This window comes from Acanthopagrus latus, chromosome 11 (assembly GCF_904848185.1).
Source record: "Acanthopagrus latus isolate v.2019 chromosome 11, fAcaLat1.1, whole genome shotgun sequence".
Lineage (NCBI taxonomy): Eukaryota > Metazoa > Chordata > Actinopteri > Spariformes > Sparidae > Acanthopagrus > Acanthopagrus latus.
The window spans coordinates 24,240,911-24,261,665 of record NC_051049.1 but is presented as its reverse complement, the minus strand read 5'-3'; the positions used below and the strand labels follow the sequence as shown (position 1 = coordinate 24,261,665).

The 20,755-nt window shown below is 42.4% G+C and overlaps 1 protein-coding gene across 1 annotated transcript in view; it reads right to left on the bottom strand.

Moving 5' to 3' along the window:
• Nucleotides 1-303: 303 nt before the first annotated feature.
• The window catches only part of syde2 (synapse defective 1, Rho GTPase, homolog 2 (C. elegans)), a 53,393-nt gene continuing 32,941 nt past the window's right edge, over nucleotides 304-20,755 (bottom strand). Inside the window, exons 6-8 of the mRNA XM_037115024.1 lie at nucleotides 11,726-11,907; nucleotides 10,257-10,488; nucleotides 304-4,590 (exon numbers count right to left, since the gene is read on the bottom strand). Coding sequence (XP_036970919.1) covers nucleotides 3,860-4,590; nucleotides 10,257-10,488; nucleotides 11,726-11,907 — 1,145 coding nt within the window. The 3' untranslated portion in view covers nucleotides 304-3,859. The remainder of the gene's footprint in view (nucleotides 4,591-10,256; nucleotides 10,489-11,725; nucleotides 11,908-20,755) is intronic.

Here is a 20,755-nt window from a genome sequence, read left to right as displayed (position 1 = left end):
CAGATCTGTGAAATCCTGTTTTAGTGTTAATGAAGCTTCATAAAAAGAAAAAACAAAAAAACTCCTACATGTTGTGCTGTTTGTCATTGTTTATAAAAATGTACAAAAGTCAATAAACATGCTTCAAAAAAACATTTAAGGGTGATATTTAATCTAAGACCATGATTTTGTTGGGGGAAATGTTAAAATAACATAGTAAAAATAAGGAAGTGTCTCTGAGATGAAATCTTAATTACACCTTTGGCAGATTACATGAGTACATTTCTATGTCTGGCAAAAAAAAAAAGACACATAGTCCACATGTGCATGTAAAATAATATACTTTATTATGACCGTACATTTCTCAGGATCAATACAAAGCACTTTTCTGTTTTGTTTAGTGATGCTTTCCACGTGACATTTTCTCTCCAAAGGACAAAGAGGCCAAGACAGGAAGATTAACCACGTCAGACGTACGCATGAAAAAATGATGCACGCAGTTTGCTGCTATAATCTGCGACACAGAGGTAAGAAGGTGAGAGGATGCTAGAACTGACAGGAATGCATGAAGAGTACCAAATGTGTAGAAAGCAGCCACAGCTGAGGAAATTCTTTCTGTTTTAACATGACTTACCAGATAACTCCTATTTCAAGCCAACTCCGATTTCTCATTCTTTTAAAAAAATGTGTGAAATTCTGCCACTGGGTTTCACCTGTCAGTCCATCTTCCAGAATAAAACATATGAGTAAAGATTCTGGAAACATGCTCATTTGTGAAGACTGAAAATATCCTCTTCAATTGTCATATTAAAATGTTTAAATCTGAGCTGGAGGTTGATGAGGGAATATCCTGTATATTCACAGCAAAGACGTACAATTTGCGAGATACGGCACAGCATCAAACTGAGTCCCCGTCCGCCTTTTGAGTCCTCTGGAGGAAAAAAAAAAAACCTTGACCAATGCCATCTTTCTATCGAAGGAACAGGGTGACGAACAAACGAGCATACATCGCAAAATAAGTCTTTTTTTTTTTTTTTTACACATAAATATCAGATACAAAGGCGGATGATTTATGTCAGTAAAGCTTTTGACCATGCAACGTTCAGTACCTTAAAAATAAAAAACACCAAATAAAACACAGCTTAGTCCACCAGAGACACAAAACAATGTCAAATATATACACAATACAATAAAAATAACAACATCACTGTTTTTCTGCAAGAGCACGATTTTATCATATATTTTACAGCTAAAGTTGTACCATTAGTCCAGCACATTAACATGTGTACAGGTAGCTTGAGGGAGGGAGGGGGGGAAGCGAACTATTGCTACAAGTCAACACTACACGAGGTCATCAGAAGTATTTAAATACGCCATTGAAATAGAAGCTGTAAAAATAATATACTCCGAATACATTTATATAATTATATACATATACATATAGGTTAAATACTGATCATTCGGAATCCCTGGATTGCTGAAAAACGTCCTTTGTCGATTTAGGCAGCTAGCTAAGTCGTACTAACTGAGGCCCTCCACTAACATCTTCCACTGCTGCGCTGAACATTGTGCTTCACATTTGGGCTGTTTCACGTTTTTTTGCCTAAAAAGCTATGACAGGCAGAAAGGTGACTCATCAGGTGGTTTTTCAAAAGTACTAGTTCGACATCTTGAGGAAATTCTCTTTAATTAGCTTTTTTGCCGAGAGGTAGATGAGGAGATGGACACCACTCTCACGTTAGCTTAGCTCGAGCGTGATGACCTTGTACGGGTGAAACAAATCAGAGTGAATCAGAAGCTGCTAAGCTAACTATCGTCTAGCTAGGGATGAGCGCGTGGGCTGCTTTATGTGCGTCTGTTATCAATTCAACTAACTAAATGATCTGTACCTGTATTCTTATTCAAAATGGGTTTGAACAGGAAGTGGGCGTTGCTCCCATCGGAGGTGGGTGTGGCTAACCAGAGGCTTTTAATAGATGCAGATTTATCAGAAGACGCTAAGCTAGCTATCTTCTAACTAGGGACGAGCAAGTAGACAGTCATCCATATCTGTATCACTTCAACCAACCAAAAGGTCTATATGTCTGCTGACATCAGCAGTGGGCGTGGCTAACCGGACGTTCATTTAAATGTGACATTTGTATGTGTTGATCAGAAGCTGTTATGTTTATGATTTAGTCCACAGCTATTTACAGAACATGATCTGAATGAAGCTTCAGATCAGTGATTTGGATCATGTGGTCAACTATATACATATTTTTTTTTTTTTTATGAACTTATAATAAACTTCAGTCTGTTAGCCTACCCAACAAATACAAATACTGAAGCATTTTATTTGGATGATACTTGCATGCGTATAAGTAAATGATCTGTATTGTGTACTCCACTTTCAGCCAAATAATCTCTCAACACTACATGTAACTCTGGCTTAATGTTCAGCACACAGGCATGAGACTGGTGGTAATATTCTCATCTCCTGTAACTCTCAGCAGCAAAGTGAATAAGTGAACTTCTCAAAATGTTGGACAATTCTGAAGCCACATGAAACACAGTTTCTGTTTTTTAGTTGCCTTTTTCAGATAATATAAATCAGCTTTCTGTTGAGTTTTATTATCCCTATCTTATATTTAATTCTAATAGATGTGCAGTATCGAAACAATACTGAAGGAAAATACATTTCAAGCCATATTTTTTTTCATATTTATCCCAGAAGAGGAGGTTTCAGTGGCGGCTCTTCCTCCCTCAATTCAGTCCGGTAAATATTTTACTGCATGAAATATAATGACAATCTACTAAACTACTGCCTGCCTCATAAGTGCATTATTGTTGTACAACATTTAGTGTTTCATACCTCAATAGAAAAGCTCTCTGCTGCCTTAAAAAGGAAATCCACTCTCAAACAGAATGTGCGCATGTTCCTCCTATGATCTTGGTTTAAATGCTTGAAAACAGACACACAAAAAAGTTCAGGAACAATGTTGCCCATTCATCTTTTGAGACTCATGTTCCAGCAAATAATAGAGGGGTCCATTAAAATATTGGAACATATTTCTTCCACTAACAAAAGTGATAGATGGTTGGCCTTGACTGCAAAACCAAAACGTTGGATTTGTTTCCTTTGTACATTTTTGATTAATTGAATTACCTAATTCTATATTTTTGTTGGAAACCAATTTGTATTGAAAGGCCTTGGGCATCCCAGATTTTTTTCTACCACCGCAAAGATGTGGAAGAGTCCAAATTTCAAATGCTGCTTTAGAAGACTGCCAAAAAAAAAATACAAAAAAGTACTTTGGGGGAACTCTGGAAGCCCTGGGATGTTTTGGTCGGTTTTAAAAACTGAATGAATATCGTCTATCAGTAACTTTGCATCTACAAACGTTGGATCAGTATCACTGACTGAAAGCTTGCATGAGGTTATGCTGTAAGTTGCAAGCCCTGTATCAAGATCATACGAGGGGAGACATTTTCTTTCAGGGTGGATTTTCCTCTTGACGTACCACCTTCACACAATTAAGGCACCTTTTAAACCCCTGAGGGGTCAATGGGTTCTTCTAATAAGAAGAGAAGCAACAATAACAACATGGAACACAGAACCAGACTGAAACAAACTGACAACAGCAACATAAAGTAAGACAGTCGACAAAATAAAAGGAAAATAAACACATTACGGAATGTCTATGGGTAAGGTACAAACGCCAGAAGTGCCCCGTTACATCTCTTCTCATCTCGTCGTTGCAGTTCGTACAGCAGCACCGCAACACGCTGTCACGTCAACGTCACAGGATCACAGGATGGAAACACTGTGGCTGTATGCTGAAGCACCTTGACAAAGGTCTTCCCCGAACCTCATCAGGGTGTATGAGTGTGTGAGCAGGAGTCAGTATCCGACGTTGAGCTTGTTCTTGTTGAGCTCTCTCTCCAGGTTTCCTATCAGAGTGTCGATGCTCTCCTGCAGGTCTCTCAGGTTGACCCTGTTGCTCAGCACGGGGCTGATGTCCTGGATCTTCATGTACGCCTGGTAGGTGTGCTCTTTGGGCAGACGAGGTGGAAGGATGTGGTCGCACACCCTCTCCTCCTCCTCCTCCTCATCTTCCTCCTCCTCCTCATTGTCCTCTAACGGCTGCCCGTTGCCAGAACTATCACTCTCCACTTGTCTTTCCTCCTCCTCTTCCTCCTTTTCCTCCTCCTCCACCACCTCATCTCTCTGAGGTTGCTCCAGCTCGGCAGGTTCAGACGCAGGGATCTCTACCCCCTGCCCTTCATCTTCCTCTGCGTCCTCGGGCTTCTCCTTCCCCTCCTCAGCTGCCTCTGTGTCCTCGGAGGGCACGTCATCATAGTCCGCCTCCTCTTTGCTGGGAGGGAGCAGGATGTCGCAGGGGAAGTAGCTCTCGCCGCAGCCGCTCCAGTCGCCGGCGTAGCGGTTGCTGGGGCTGTCGAGGCGTCCCGGTCTGGGCCGCAGAACTCCCGCCATTTCCGCCTCAGTGAGGTTCAGGACCTGGGGGCGCTCTTTTCTCCGCCGTATTGGAGGAGCTGATATCAGGTCAGATGAGGCCGGAACAAAACAGGCGGCAGTGGGCTGAGAGGACGACTGGCCATGTGGGTCCACCACTGGAGGAGAAAGCAGCAAGAGAGACAACAGATGGGGAGAGTTAGTCCGATGTGTACAGGTCATTTGAAGAAGAATATTAACGGTTCGACATTTTGGGAAATGCGTTTATTTTCTTTCTTGCTAACAATATACGTACGGCACATTAAATATGGTCAGCTTAGCTTAGCATAGAGACTGGTAAAAGGGGGAAAGAGCTGGAGTGAATTCTTTAGTTTCCTCCAATCAAGAATGTGTTTTTCTTCTTACTCCTGCAGTCGAATGCAGTTTGAGCTCCTCTGTGTAGAATGATGTATGTGCAGACTTTGACGCAAAAAGGTTGTTTTCACAGACGGGCCAGTATTCAGCAGACACAAGTGTGGTTTATTTTCAAATGAAACAAATTTGCATGTACAAGTATTCAGGAATTTTTAATACATTTTCCACCCTGCAGAACCGTGTCAGACACATATTAGAGCTAAAAACATGTGCGGAGGGGATCTTTATTTTTGAGAGAAAGAATATTTCCCAAAATGACGAAATGTTTCCGTTACGTGTTAGTCCACCTAATATACCAAGACATTTTTTTCCCTATATGTCCAAAATGGTATCTAGCCATGCAGATATTTGTAATTATTTATTTTTGTATTTATCTATTTGCCCAAGCTGCCACCACCCCAGTTTTGAGAGGTAATGAGCTAATGTGTCCTTTTGATGATAAAATACACATTTAGCCCAAATGACAGAGTCTAGTTATCAATCTTTTAATATGAGACAGAGTCAAAAACAGAATTGTGTATGGTCAGAGTATTGATATTTCTGTCAGTGGGTCAGACATAATGCTGTTAATTACTATTTGTTTTTTCATGTATTAATCGTGATGCTTTAAGAATATTATAAATTCCAGAAATCTCAAAATATTGGCACAAAAACTGGAAACATCTGCATATCCAGGTACCACTAGGAGTAACTGACAAAATATCACTTTGTGTAGTTTGTGTGAACTGACCCTTTATCCCCCTTTTTTGTAACCTTGTGGTCAAACTAACATTTTAAAAAAAAAATGCCTTGAAAACAACAACCCCTGTAAAAAGATAAAGTGTATCCGAATGAAACTCTCTCAGGGCAACGAAAATATGTAGATAAGTGAACAATAAGTTAATCAAACCGTGGGAGCCTGACAAATAATTCAGAGGAATCCAAACGTGAACATGCCATGCTGTGCTCAAAGTCAGACACACACATGCTGAAGTCACACCACCACACTCTGTGACTCTGATGCCATCCTTCTGCACTATTTGTTATCAACTGTTGACTAAACCAAACTTAAAAATTAACTGAACTGAAACCTTGTTTGGACAAGAATCATCAGACTGTGCCACCAGCAAAGAGGAACAGTGAGCACTCCACCACAACCAGCACAGTCCGGTTACCTGTCTGTCTTTATCTGTGTGTACCTACACTTGTTGACACCGCTAGCTCTCGCTTGCTGGATCAGAAAGGAACAAAAAAACAAAACAAAAAAAGTTAAAAGGTTTGAGGCTGCAGGTCACGCACAACGCAGGAAGAAATCAACACTCAGCTCTATTTGGTTTTGAAAGCTCCAAATGTTCTCCTTCCATGCCTTAAACCAAAACTAACGATGAATTATGAACCTCCATTTCATTCATGAGGAGTGGCAGTTGCAGATGTAATATTTATACGTGTCGGCTGCAAGCCTCGCAACTCTCCTCGAGGCGAGAGACTCGAGCAATTATCACCTTAAAACAAACAGAAATTATCCTCCTTTAAGAGGCAACGTGTCATTTAAATCTCAGACATGATTCACTGGAGTTATTAGCCGTCAGCAGAAAAAAACGAAGGCAGGAAGCAGACGAAAACACTGCGCCGTGTGTAACAGTGGGCGAAAATGTGTTTGTAAAATGTAAAGTGTTATTCCTGCACGTGACATCAAGACACAAACAAGTGCTCGCACACCACAATCACACACATTCCCCTCTTCTTCCTGTCATTCTGTTTGTATAATCATTTGTCCGACCCAAATTGCAAGAAGCCGCAATTTTTTGAAAAATAGTGTGACACTGAGCTTTATAATGAAGTCCTGCAGAGCTGAGCACAGAGGGCATGTCTGTTTGGTAGGCCTACAGACAGCAAACATGTCATCATGATTTTAATAGCAAAAATAAATATATGAGGCAATTGTGAATCATATCGCAACAGACCATATTCCTCTGATGTCACTCTTGGGGTTGAGAGCTTGAATGCTGGTATAGTGGTAAGGTGGTAAAGTGAAAGGCCAGAGGTACCTGGGCCATGTGTCATTTGAAGCTACATGATTCGATTACCCATTAGCTAATGTTAGCATACTGTTGATTACATCCTGAGCATTTCACTTCCGGGCTTAAATAAACGTGGACAAGTTGTGTGTTGTTATTTTAAAGGTGCTCTGTAAGAACTGAGCACCTTGAATCCAGACTCCCAACAACAAGGGGCAGCATTTCACCAGAGTAACTGCTAACTGCTGCTAACTGCATTCCGTTTATACATCCGTGATTGTTAGCCTTCTGTTTGCTTGTTAGTTCAGATCGCCGTGCTGGTGTTTACTGCTGGGAGAAAGAGGTTTTCAGGCCTGGGGCTAGCTGGTTAGCACGCTAATTTCAGTAGATATCTCTTCAATGCAATTGACAAATTGCTACAAAAATGCACAATTTTTATTTCTTCACATCCTGTTGATAGTTTTATTTGTGAGTGTTGTCAACTAAAAATTAGCACATATTACTCCTTTAAGCCTATCATATTGCGTAGCATATCAAGTTACAATGCTAGCTAGGAATGCGAATGTTAATAGTTGTCTAACTAAGCAAATGGAGGAAATGATAATGAAATGAAAGGTAATATCATAAATGTTGTTTCACCTGGAAATACGTCCAGAATTTCACTTTCCATCATGTTTTCAGTTACTCATCAGTCGGAAAAGTGGGGAAATGATAACAGAACCTAGAGCGTGATGTCACAGGAAAATGGCCGCCGTGTGACTATTGGTCTATTGCAATATGTGCAAAAATAATCCCAATATGTCTTTTTACATTTCCATTTTAAGCAGCCCTTCACTTACGACAATATTCACACTGGACACCTCCTCTGCCTCTTTAAAACACATTATGCCCATGCTCTCTCACACTTCCTGTCCATAGTGTCAGTGGATGCCTGGAGTCCTTGCACTTGCCCAGAGACATGCACACTGGAGGGTGGCCCGCATTAACAATGCCTGGGAGGTGCGTGCGTGAGAGGTGTGAAGAGGCGTCTGAAAATATCCCGTAATGGCTGTTAAATGTTAGGGTGAAGCTTTGGGGGCTGAGGGCTAAGGTTAAGCCTGGAATGTCTTTAATTACAGTCAAGGCGTCCTCTGTGCTGTGGGGATGCGGGCAGAATGGAGATGCCACTGAGGGTGTAAACAAAGGCTTGAGCCTGGACTGACAGGTATGTCAGGGTTATTAAAGGTCATTATAGGCACTAGGTGGGTGACATCAGCCAGACACAGGAGAGCAGATTAAAACGATTTTCTTCAGACTACTTGACCCCGTCGCCCTCTGTCATTGTCTGCATGTACGCTCTTATCCTCCTGAATATCTTTGCACTTTCTGTTGTTTATCTTTTGAAATTCCACTTGGACTTCACCCAGGCTACCCGCAATTATGGGATTCACATGTGCTGACTTATTTGGTTGCTACACTCAGTTTCCCTCTCGGCACGTCTCCTCCTATAGCGGATGTAAAGGAGGGTGGAGGGTGCTCGACGTTAGTGGTTTGCACAGAATTGGTTCAATGTGGGAGTCTGAGGATACAGTTAAACTTTAGAGGTCAGACCAGACACAGAGTCAGGGCTTCTTCAGACGTCCATCAGCAGATCTGGTTAAAGCTGCAGGTTACAGGGAAGACGCTCCAGTGTGATGTTAGGAATGTTAAGATTTTTTTTTTTTTTAAAACAACGTGCCTGGAGGTGAACTGTAGAAAATCACTGCACTCTGAAAAAACTACTTCCTTAAGATTAAGACCCAGTAAGAGAGCTTTGTTTCTGAGTCACCATGAACATTCTAAAATGCATTATGGATTTTCTTACAAGCTCATAACCTTATAGGGATTATTCAACCCAAAATGTTTTTTTTTTCTATCTAGACTGTTTTGAAGATATCAAAGGTGTCTGAGGTACATGGCTTGTGGTGCTCAAAGAAAAACAAAAAAAAAGATATTTGAAAAGCTAAACAGCTATGTCTCTTTCCAGAAATCACAACACAGTTCCTGGAGATAATCCACAGACCTTGTTGTGAGCAGTTTTGTCAGAGCTTTTTTTCTTTCAGCATCACAGTGCAGAGGGAAGCAGCATCTATTCGAGGCTAGGGTTGCATCCAAATGTCTGGACTGTGAGAGCTTCCCAAACACTTAATTCAGTGAACAAGGGCAATGAAACAGACTTCACAGACTGATTAAATTACCAAAGATGAATTGCAATGCAAGTGAAAGAGTTTTTTTTTTGTTTTTTTATTCAGCCAAGCTAAATAAGCTACCTAATATTACATCTTATCTGAGAAGGAAGCCTTTATTTAATCCATGAATGGCTGCATGCTTTCCTCTGCATGGCGATGCAGCTGGCTGGTCAGGATTTCTGCGAGGAGACATTGCTGTTGAGTTTTTTATAAATATATTTTTGTGTGTGCTTTGAGCAACAAATGCTGAGTGCAATCTAGTCCTATTATATTCAAGAGAAGGAGAACCTCTCTGTGGGTGATAGCTCCAAAACTAGCCAATCTAAGCAGCACAAAAATGTGCTTTTGAATTTGGATAAACTCTCCCGGTAATGCTAATTTAAAAACGCTAATGAGCCGCAGAAGAAAATGCTTTTTGTTTCAGCTGAGGTTTGAACAGGCAAACTGCCAACTACTTCAGCAGTAATACGGTTATGTAGCAGTAATGGATTTTCATACAGTCTTAATGTTTTGTGCTAATAATCTACAGCGTCCGAGCGGCTCACACACTGACTAGAGACGAAGTGAGCACAAAAACGGAACAAAATTAAACACCTCAGGTTGAAAAATATCCAAGTAGTGGCTGTGACTAATACGAAATTCCCCACCGCCTGCAGCTCTTCTTCATTACGCTCCCTCCTTAATGATCTCTGAGTCCCTTCATATCTCACACTGAGCAGACAGCTGCAGCTGCAGAGAACAGCTGTGCAGACAGACAGATGACCTGTTCGGAGAGAAGCTGGTGCTGGGTGTCTGTCTGGTTCCTGTCCTTGGCTGGTGATATATCTGAAGACGGTGGGCCACGCCTCAGAGGTTTGGTTTACATTGGGGCTTACTGGCTTGGCTGTGATTGGCTCACTCTGCCATGATGAAGCACTCTGTGGAGAGTTTCATCTCAGCAGCCAACAGATGGTGGCCAATGACTATCAGAGCTATAGTTATGCCAGCGGTGGATAACCTCAAGGATCAAAGCAGCGCAGCCCTTTAACAGCCCTTTGTAGGGCTGCACCACAGAGCTGGCATGGATTTATACCCTGAAGTAGGCAGAGCTAGAAGCCCCTACAGACAAACTTACTTTGAAAATAATCACGTGTTTCAAACCAAAATACCTGCAAATCTTTATCTAAACCTGACATTTATTCACAAATTTAAAGAACGACCCCTCACCTGGCCAGAGCTGGAGCAGGTAGTGCAGGACTTCGATGTGTTTTTTGAAGTGCAGCGCGCTGGCCAGCTCCTCGGAGTCGATGAAGACTCGGTTGGTGTGGCAGGACGCCTCCTGGCGCTGGCTGAGCAGCACCGGGCCGAAACACACCGCCAGGTTCTGACACGTCATCTTGTTCACTTCCTGGTAGGACGCCACCAACTTTAGGTGGTCGAGAAGCCTCCGCAGTGTCACCTGTTGCACACACACACACACACACACACACACACACACACACACACAAACAAATCAGACATGTTATTATTATGATTAGTAGTTGTAGTAGTACCGCTGGCAGCAGCTGTTTCATCAGGCTGTTTTCAGCAGTGAAGTCTATATTTCTTGTACACTGGGCTGTTCTGAATACTGCTTTCATCTACCATGAGTGTCAGCTGGCTCTCATGTTAAGCATGGCTGTAGCCAAGAGGGTTATTTTAAGGAAATGGAAATCCTCATTGACTCCTTGCTGTTGTCAATGACAGGATTTGCTTTTGCACATTAGAAGCTTAAATATTTTTTAAAGGACAATAATTCTCAATGAATTACCAATGACGAGAAATGTTACTTTGAGCAAGCTAAGCACTATTATTTTTAATGCTACAACGATATGCATTGCTGCACATCTTTTTTCATAATGTCCAACAGTTGTGATAATAATATGAGCAGTGATATCATGCTGGATTCTACCGAGCCCACAGAGGGTCATTGTCTGTAACTGATTTGCGTTTCGGCGCTCCAGGATTGTTGTAAAACCGAAAATTGGGATTTCTTGCTTGAAAATCTTAAGTTACATCTACCAGGGTTGTAATAGGGAATTTTATGTTTTGTGTTGCAGCAGTGTTGAGCATTTAGGGTTAATTACTGTCGGTAGGGAGTCTCATGTATCAGTGACAGCATATTACATATCCCAGGTCACAATATCAAAGTTTTAATAGATTCATGATAACAGTATTTTTACCACATCTATGGAAATTTGCTAAAAAAATGCTACCAATCTAATTGATCTTTGTTTACTGTGTGTTTTGTCTATTTTTGGGGGAAAATACAACCCTCAAAACATGACTGTAGGGAGGTGGAGAAAGTCTGTAACCATAACTTTTACAAAAGTGCTATGTGTAATGTACAAAATAAACAAAAAAAATGTTCTCATATATAATCTCATATAAAATTCAACTGCAATCAAAATTTAAACTTTTTGTCATCTGCCCTAAAGTGATGAAATGTAGAGAAAATGAGACCGCTCCAGGCTTGTGCACTGAATGCCACCACTAATATCCCTCGGTGCACAAGCAGACGTAACAGAAGTCAGACCTGTAGTATTTGAGCCACCATTATCTGCGCCACGATCATCCCTTTCACCACCACCTCAGCAACAATACTCTGGCACAATGATAACTGTGAGATGGCAGCAGGAGGTGTGTGTCTTCCTCACCCTCTCCACCTCCGGAAGGTTGTCCAGCAGGCTGACGGTGTGCTCGGAGTCGGCCTGGTCGTTCTCGCAGCCCGACGCTCCTATCCGCAGAGGCCTTGTGGCCATGGACTCCAACACTGCTTCATAAAGCTGCTTGGTGATAAGCGGGTAGGGCAGTTCTCGCAGGTAGTCCTTCAGTACTCCTGAAAGAGACAATATACAGAGAGTGAGATCAACAGCTGTGGGAGGACAGTGAGCAGATGTTGAATTCATCTGTTATTAAGGGGTTCTTTGCAGCATCAGGCTCAGGCTGTTTTCCCACACTTGAACTGATAAATACTTATTCTCCTCCTGCACAACCTGACAAATCACCAACAATATATCTCTATGCAGAGGTGCCATTCAGATATAATAAGCTTTTGTTCTCCCTCTCTTTTAAGCGGCTGAAGTTGGCGAACGCTCTTGGCTGCAAATTGAGGTCCCATTGTTTCCGCGGTCGATCCCGTGGCGTCTGCGGAGATGCCTGATTGGAGTCGGGCGTGACTCGGCAGCCGAAAGTGTCGGGAGGCCCGGTGTCTGTGACGGGCCGTTCACACCTGTGACTTCAGCCTCCCGCGGCTCAGACAAAAGCTACGGGGAAAACATGAAACCCACGCTGTCTGTCTCCACTAAGCCCCTGAAATATCGCCGGCATGTCTTTTCATCAAAGGCGAAAGGGGCGGGAAGAAAAGGGAAAAATTCGGGAGTAAGAAAGGCTGCTGGCAGGGTGACAGCGCTTTGTGGTGAGTGTCTGCTCTCTGTTCCCTCTGCGTGATGCTGGATCAGTTTTCAGAGACAGCTGGGGGGAGCGTCATCAGTAATACTGTTGACGCTCCAAACTAAAACACACTGACTGTGAACAAGGAGTAAAGAGAATATATTTGATAAGACTTATAGGATAAGTTCACCCCGACATGAACATTCAGTCATTATCCACTACACTCATGCTGATGAAGCAGGAGTAGTTTCGCAGTGCACAAAACATTTCTGGAGCATTGCAGCATTCTTCTTTCACAACTGCGTGAAAGAACAACAACAATATCATCATCATCATCATCATCATCATCAAATGGCTCCATACAGCTCATTCAGTGTAATCTCTCTGGAAGCCCTAAGATCCCAAATTGATTTGACAAGATGTTGTTTACACCCATTATTTAAGCCAGAACCTTTCACCGGAGATGCTAAGCTAAAAGCGCTGCACCTCGATTTCTTGGCTGATGTGTACTTCCACGTCTGCTTCACTTGCTTAGGACAATACTGCATCACTGTTTTGTGGACTTCACTTGACCTTCCATTTTGGGTGAACTTGTCCTTTAAGGGTAACTGCCACTATAGTGATTATGATCATCTAGAAATGCTAGAAAAAGGACACTTGATTGATTTAGCGTTGCACTCTGGCCTGGAGTCATGACGGACAGATAAAACACAATGAAAAGAGCTGATGATGCAAAATCACTGATCAAGAATTCAGGTGTGTTACGCTAGCGGGCTGATGCACCCTCAAGCAGAGATGAGGAGCAGGTCAAAGGAGGGCTCTATGTTCTCCTTCAGATATGCCATTCAAGGTTTAACTCACTTATGGCGCCAAATATGCATTTAGTTTGGTGACATGGCTCTGCTCTTGTTATTCTGTGGAACAAATCTGAACAAGCTTGCCGCAGACTGCTCGTGAGCTCACATTTAACGGACATGCTGCTGAACATTCAAGATTCACGTTACATATCTGACAGCAGGCAGCGGTAGAGGCAGTGATGCAGAGCTGCTTGTCGATGTATGAGGACTGTTTCTGTATAGGTAATGGACATGTGTGATTGGAGAAAGAGTGAAAGATTTGACTACAAAATGACTTCTTTGTGCTTTGTCCCTGGTTACAGACTTACATGTGTAAAATCAGTGGGTTTACCCTTTAAAAGAACATTTTCATCAGAGAACAACCTACAAATCAAGTGACGCCTGTGAGCCAGTCCGATCAGATAAATGTTGTGCTGCTGCAAACAAATATGAAAGCCTTTACTCGACATGTATGACGACACCCACAGTGAATCCACACAGGCACACTGCGCCGTAAATCCGGCGTATGTCTTGCAGTGAAGCGGTTTTGTTCCGCGACACTGCTGCTGCTGCATATTTTAAAAAGCGCATGAAAGCCCACCTGCCAACAGTCCAATTATGCTGCTTCAAGACGGCTTTGTTGAGGGAAAGTCATACTGCTGCGGCTGCAGGTGTTTTGGTCACTTATCTTATCAGCTGCACCTCAGGCCAGAAAAAGAGATTTCCTGTCCTGGCTGTTGGAGCTGTTGCCAGCTTCGGACCGTGGCGAGTTTATTTTCCACCAAGGTACCGATGATCACTGTTTCATCCATCGAGGGCTTGTGCCTACATGTTTACAATGTGCCGCCTTCGCTCTGTTGTTTTGTGTATTTGACACCATCGGTGTGCTGTGACTCCCCAGACGATGCGCTTCATCTCTCGTTTTGTGTGAAGCATTTGCATTTCTCAATGGAGGATTAAGTTCTTCTCCTGTCTGATCTTATTTTTCATGCATTTGATTTTTGGCACAAACACGGTGATGTGTTCATGCTGCTGATTTAAGCAGCAGTGAAATATGAATATGCAGGTTTTCTCAGCTGGCGGCTGTAGGTTGTCTTATTGTTTCAGGGGTTCTTCTTGTTTGGCTCTCAACATCTCTGGTAGAGGGTGTGATTATTCATCAGCTCCAGGGAGATGCAAACGTGACACACTCATGCGCCTTTTTTCTCGACAACGTTGGCTTCGTGGTAAACATGATTAACATTTTCTTCATACTCCCTGAAATTACCTAAGCGCTGGAGAGATATTCCACTCAGCAGGAGTTATTTTATGCTCACTTCATTTCAAATTACTCCTGACAGCTAAGTTTGCTTCTTAAGCACTACAGAGCTCATTGTTAGATGAGCTTACACCAATATGCTTGAAATGCTATGGATAAAAATCTGTCTCTAATTTGAACATATGTAAGGTAATTGGTGTGTGTTTAGAGTGTGCCTTCTAAGGGAATCTCTTTGCGCCACTAACCTAAACCCTGTTCGCAGAAAACCCAAAGTAGTGACACAATCCCCTGAGCCTTTGTAACTGACTCTGATTAGGACGCTGTAAATAGGAGCTCCGACTTCATCACTTGTGAATCTCTGGATTATCCCCTATGGACCCAAGGTGTTTTTCTTGCCTTCTATTTACAGCAAACTACAATAAGATTTGCTGTAAATCCACTGACATCCCTTCAGGCCCAGTGCGGAGAACAGAGGGCACAATTTAACACGCTCACTTTTTAATCCCAGTAAGTCCCGACTCTGCCCCTTAAGGGAGCCCGAGGCTTAAAGCTTTTCAGTCTGTTTCTGTCTGGCAACGTGGGTCCATCGCTCATTAATCTCTGGAGAATAAAGTGGACTGTCGAGCGTTCTATGATGTGTTTTCAGGTGATGATACCTGGCTTTCAGCTACGTGAGAGTAAGAGCTTTTGAATATGGGATAAAGGGGTGAAAGAAGAATCTAAACTCAGTTCAGTGTTACACTACAAAGTCTCAGGTTATCATTAGGTTCATTATCTGCACCGGGGAATGATCTACTGTAAACTTTAGGTGTTGCATTCACTGACAAACCCGTTATCAAACACAATACCACACAATACAACAGGTAAATATCATTGAAATTCTATGAATTGCTGTCACTGTTTTTCTCTTCAGGTGTCAGAAGGTATTAAGCACTACTTATTCTCCCTTTCTATCCAGAACTACAAGACTGAATTATCAGTCACTTCAGTCACAGTTCATCAAGAGTCTTGATTTTTAATGTAAACTTCTCCACTACTGGATGGATTGATGACCTTGGTAGAGATAATCATTATTTCCAAAAGACAAATCCTCATAGCTCTGATGATCCCTTGACTTTTCATCAGCGCCATGCGGCCGGCTGCAACATGAGGACATCAGCCAAGGCTTTCCACAATCTAGGCTGAGGACCAGAGGTGACCGGGCCTATAGGAGATTAGACTAGTGTGTGCACCATAACCTCTTTCAAATCTCTCTTCAAAACATGTTTTCAAGAGTGTGTTTATACCAGGTTTGAATTCCCCCTCTATCGCTTGACTTACTTGTTAAAACCTATGAAGTCTTGACTAACTAACAATGCTGAACAAATATTTTATTTGAAATATGTCAATCTTTTTATATTGTTCTATTTGACTTTTTTATGCTTTCTCAGAGGTGGGAAGTATTTAAGTACAAATACTTTGTTACTATAGACGTAGCAAGGAGGAAACAGACAGAGGGAGACTTTGCAGAGATTCTAGATTTTTCTTATGCTTCTTGCTGTGTTCATGACACTTTTCCAACCCAAAATGGCAATGACACTCAGTGATCAACTATCTTTGTGGTGCATTTACGAACAGATCAGACAAATCCAGCAGATTCTACCTTTAAGACTTTGAATTATGAATATGACGTGAGGTCCAGTTAGCTTTACACAGAAATGTCCTGTAGAAAAGTTCTTTAGAGGGAAATGTTTTATTTATACTTTGAGTACATTTTAGAGCCTTTAATACTTTCACTTGAGTAAAATTTCTATCAGTACTTACCTGGGTCTTTTTTATACAAGTGTCTGTACTTCTACTTACGTAAAGAATATTTTTGCAAGCTCTGCTTATTTTACTCTCTTAAACACAGCTCAGTTTGCTACATAAAAATACCTTTTCAACTGTTTTTACATAGTTTGTTTTGAAAAATGCCATTGTGCAAATGTTGCCTATCTACTAATAAACTAATGACTAAATACCTTTAAAGTTATTTATATCCCCACCAACCACATCTGTATTTTGTAAATAAATATAGCTGGTGAACATTATAATTAAACCTTCTGCACATCGACATATTGCACTGAGCTGAATGTAATTTCGTGTTTTGTTTTGTTTTTTTTAATTTTCTATTTGCACATGTACTATATGTGTTTTTATGTATTCATTACATTATGAGCTCAGGTTGTAAATGCCATGATATGTGGGATTTGACTTGTTTGGTGATTATTCTGCGCCGTCAATCTGTCCCTGCTTGAAAAAAAGATGGAGAATAAATAAAGGAGCAGGAGAAAATAGCAACTTTGTTATCTCGCTTTAGAAAGCCCCTCCACGACTCTGTGCACTCCTCGAGATTCAACATGTCCTCACACACTCACACACACACAGATACTGAGAGAGACAGAGATTGTGCATTCCTGAGGCAGTCCGTGGTGGCTCTGAAGAAAAACAACTCATACCCAAACAGGCACGCAGGCGTAATGTCAGCCCTCCATCTCAGGTGGACGAGCACGACGACAGCTCCGAGTCAGCAGGGTCGCACTTTTAACACGGCTTCAGGCGAACATGCACTTAAAACACCATAAAACGTCTGTGCGATCACACACATCCCCCTGCTCTGCTCCCCCCCGAGCCGGCGTGGCTGATCTGTGGCGGCATGTTTGCATTTTGTTTTTCAGCTCTGATTCACATTCTTCGGTAATCATTTATCTTCGCGAAATCTGGTATGAGCACAGGATACAGTCACTCTGCGTAGCGCTCCTCTAGACACACTGATTTCCAAAACAGATAAAGAGAGAAATGCTTTGTGAACATCCTCCTGCTTCCTGGTGTCAGTCCTGGCTGAGACCTCGCTGATAATAATAATCTGCTGGTTCCATCGCAGGGAAACGACTGCCTGGAAGCAGAAATGAGCCATGTTTTTTTTATCTTTATCTTGGAAAAAAGCCTTGCTTTTGTTGTCCAGAGTCTGCAAATAAAATGCAGAGAGGTAACACTGGATCTTTTTTCCCCCTCGAGATGGAAACTCAAGCACGGTGGACCCTCTGGCCTTGCCTGTGCTGTGAGGCAGATCATCACACAGCAGCAGCAGGACTGTGTCACACTGGCACCGCTTCATGAAACAAATCATCCTCTTTATTTGCCTCAAATGCAAACATGACTACTTAACACACACATTTGGGCTCTGTCTATTTCAGTCATTTTTAAAAATATGCCGCTCCGTCAAACCTTGTGTACGTGCGTGTGCACATGTGCTTGTGTTTGTCTGTAGTAAAGAGAACACAGCCATTCAGGTAAATCATTAGCCAGTCAGTGCTCGTGTTTACCTTTGTGTCTTAGCCCCTGTTGGCGCCTGATCCACACACATAAACACACACGTGCTCAGTGAAATGTGAACACACGCATATACACACACACACACACACATGCAAGGTCACGGGCTCAGGGGTGAACAGGTGTGCCTCCCCTGCAGGTGCTTCACTTTCTTTCACAGCCAAGCTGAACACAAGCGCGCGCCGAGTGTCTGTTCTCTCACATTTAAACTGTCGGGGTTTGGCTTCACACCAGAAGAGATACCAGCTACACATACTGCACATTCATCTACACCCACATGTATGGCTGGTTAAGGCTGAGGAGCAGAATGAGCCCTGTGTTTTCTAGTGTTGTTAGAAAAGAACCCAAAAGTCATGCTTGGGTAAAAGTAAAGATATTGTGTTTAAATATTACTTTGGTCAAAGTGAAAGTCTCCCAATCGGAATAATTCTTCAGTAACAGTCGATATTACAACCACAGCATCCCATGAAGCAGCTCTGCCAGTCCACCGCATCACTCTTGTTTTGGCCTCCTCTACCCACAGATTCAAAAATAGAACTACATACCGAACGCAGAGATGGTGCCTGTTCAGTCCAATGAGAACTGCTGGGGTGGCACATGCACCAAAACATGTTTTCTAGCTTTTAGGGTTTACTTCCTGGTTATGAAGATGCTGAATATTGTGCACAGCGGAGTTTAACCTCCGCTTGCGAGCTCCAACCCTGCCAACAGACTCTTCATTATGGTGATGTAAACGTTTTATAAAGTGAGGAAAGGTTTACAAATATGAAACCTCCATGAATCAAAATTTCACAATACAACGAGTCAGAATTGCTCTTGTTTGCAGTTTGAGCCATTTTCACATATCCAGTTTCACATACAAAAAACAGTAATCTGTAATATGCAGTCTACAAATAACTAGTAACTTACGTGGTGTACAACATTTGCCTCAAAAATAAAGCGGAGTGGAAATATACAGAAGCATGAAATCAAGTAAAGTACCTCACAAATACTAAGGACAGTACTTGAGCAGATAAACGTAGTTACATTCCATCACTGTTGCGATCAATAGCGGCTCAAAGATGAAGAAAAACAAACCCCCGAAATCTCAAAACATTCAGTTAAAGCCACGGATAATTGCATCTTAAAGCATTCTGATGTAAATGTTCCTTTTCGAATCAATTCAGACATTCAGTGTTTCAAATGTGCCACCAAACACTACAAGGCACACAATGCACTGGGGCACGGCTCTACCTTTGACCTGTTGTTCAAACAAAGCGGAAGGTCACTCCTCTTGTCAGCGCTGCAGTCAACGCCTCGCCCGGAGAACAAATGGGGGTTTGTTCTCCGTCTGGCCCCCACCCTGCAGTCCTGCACGCCCCCACAGCACTAGGGGGGGCCAGAGGAGATGTGTGTGTCGCTGCCTTCTCCCGCTGGCATGGTAAAGCTTTACGCTGCGGTTTCTTCAGCATCAAAACAACCGCCCCCTCCCTAAACGAGCAAACCTCCATGCCTAACAGTGGATACAGTGGTGCCCTCATGCGACATTTCGTCAGAAATATGTCCGCAGCTTGGTCCCTGACTTGCAGTTTAAGAAATATTCTGACACCCACACAGGCCTGCAGCTCTTTGTAAAGTGGTTGCCTGCCTCCCCGGGCCGGCCCAGGGTTCAGCTAATCCCCCATGCGTGAGCCAAATACCATCTGTGTTTGTTCGGCAACAAAGGGGGCACTTGTTAATGACTTTCCATGTCTTCACTGGAGTACTGCGGAGAGTGGAGTGGGGTGGGGGGTGGGGGGGCAAAGTAGGGAAGTAGGCTATGGAAAAGACGAGTCAGGCAAGGCAAATTAAAGACCACAAGCTAGGATCAATAACTGTGCCGAGCTTTCCGCCAGCAGGGCTCGGGACACACCGGTTTCATTTTGTGAGGACAGATATCTCCGCCGGTTTCCCTTCACTGGATCACTTTGGAAGCTTTGAATTCACACTAAAGCCACAACAGGTCGGGCTGAGGGCTTAATCATTAGACAGCCTGTCCTATGAAACCAAACTTTTTCTCAGGGATCCGTTGTGCATTTTATCATTTGATCCGCTGTGTGAGTGAGGTGTGATTTGAAGGTGTGATCTGAAGGTCAGAAAGGTTGTAAACATGCTGAGGTTATACCGCTCACGCTGAGGGACACTTGACTCTAATGTGGCTGAGACCACTGCCCAAAGCTGCCAACAGTAACACTGTAACACTTTACTGCTTCCATGACCACATCAATCTACTGGCTGAAGTCTTCCTCACCAGGGGAAAAACACAATCTGATATTATGAGTTTGTTTTTATCTCTTACAACTATATGGGAACACAAGGTGCTACTGAGAAACACCATTACACTGTTAAATGTGATCTTTAAAAAATCCAGGAAACAGATTACCTCAGAATTACCAGTTAGAGTAGACTATAAAATTGAAGTTGTACAAGTATTGAAGTTATTTGTCTACTTTACTGGGTTATTTTGAGTCATAATATGATACGTTCTTTAGGTAAAGTCAATTTGTCAGATTTTACAGTGTGGTTCTTTCTGATACTGATTGAAAACTGAAGTACTCAAAAATAATATGAAACACTTGAAATACTTATTTAAAGATATAGTCCATAGGATTTAGGGGCATCAGTTTGCAGATCGTAACCGACTGAAAACCCCTTGTTTCACTGAAAACACCACTGGCCCTCTCTGGTGCCAGTGTTTGGTTCGGCCATTCCGAGCTAATGTAAAAACATGGCCATGGAACAAGGTGGATTTCCTGAAAGAGGACCTGCTGTCTCTGTAGATACAAAGTGCTCATTCTAAGTTGAATAAAAACAAAACGTTTGAATGATGA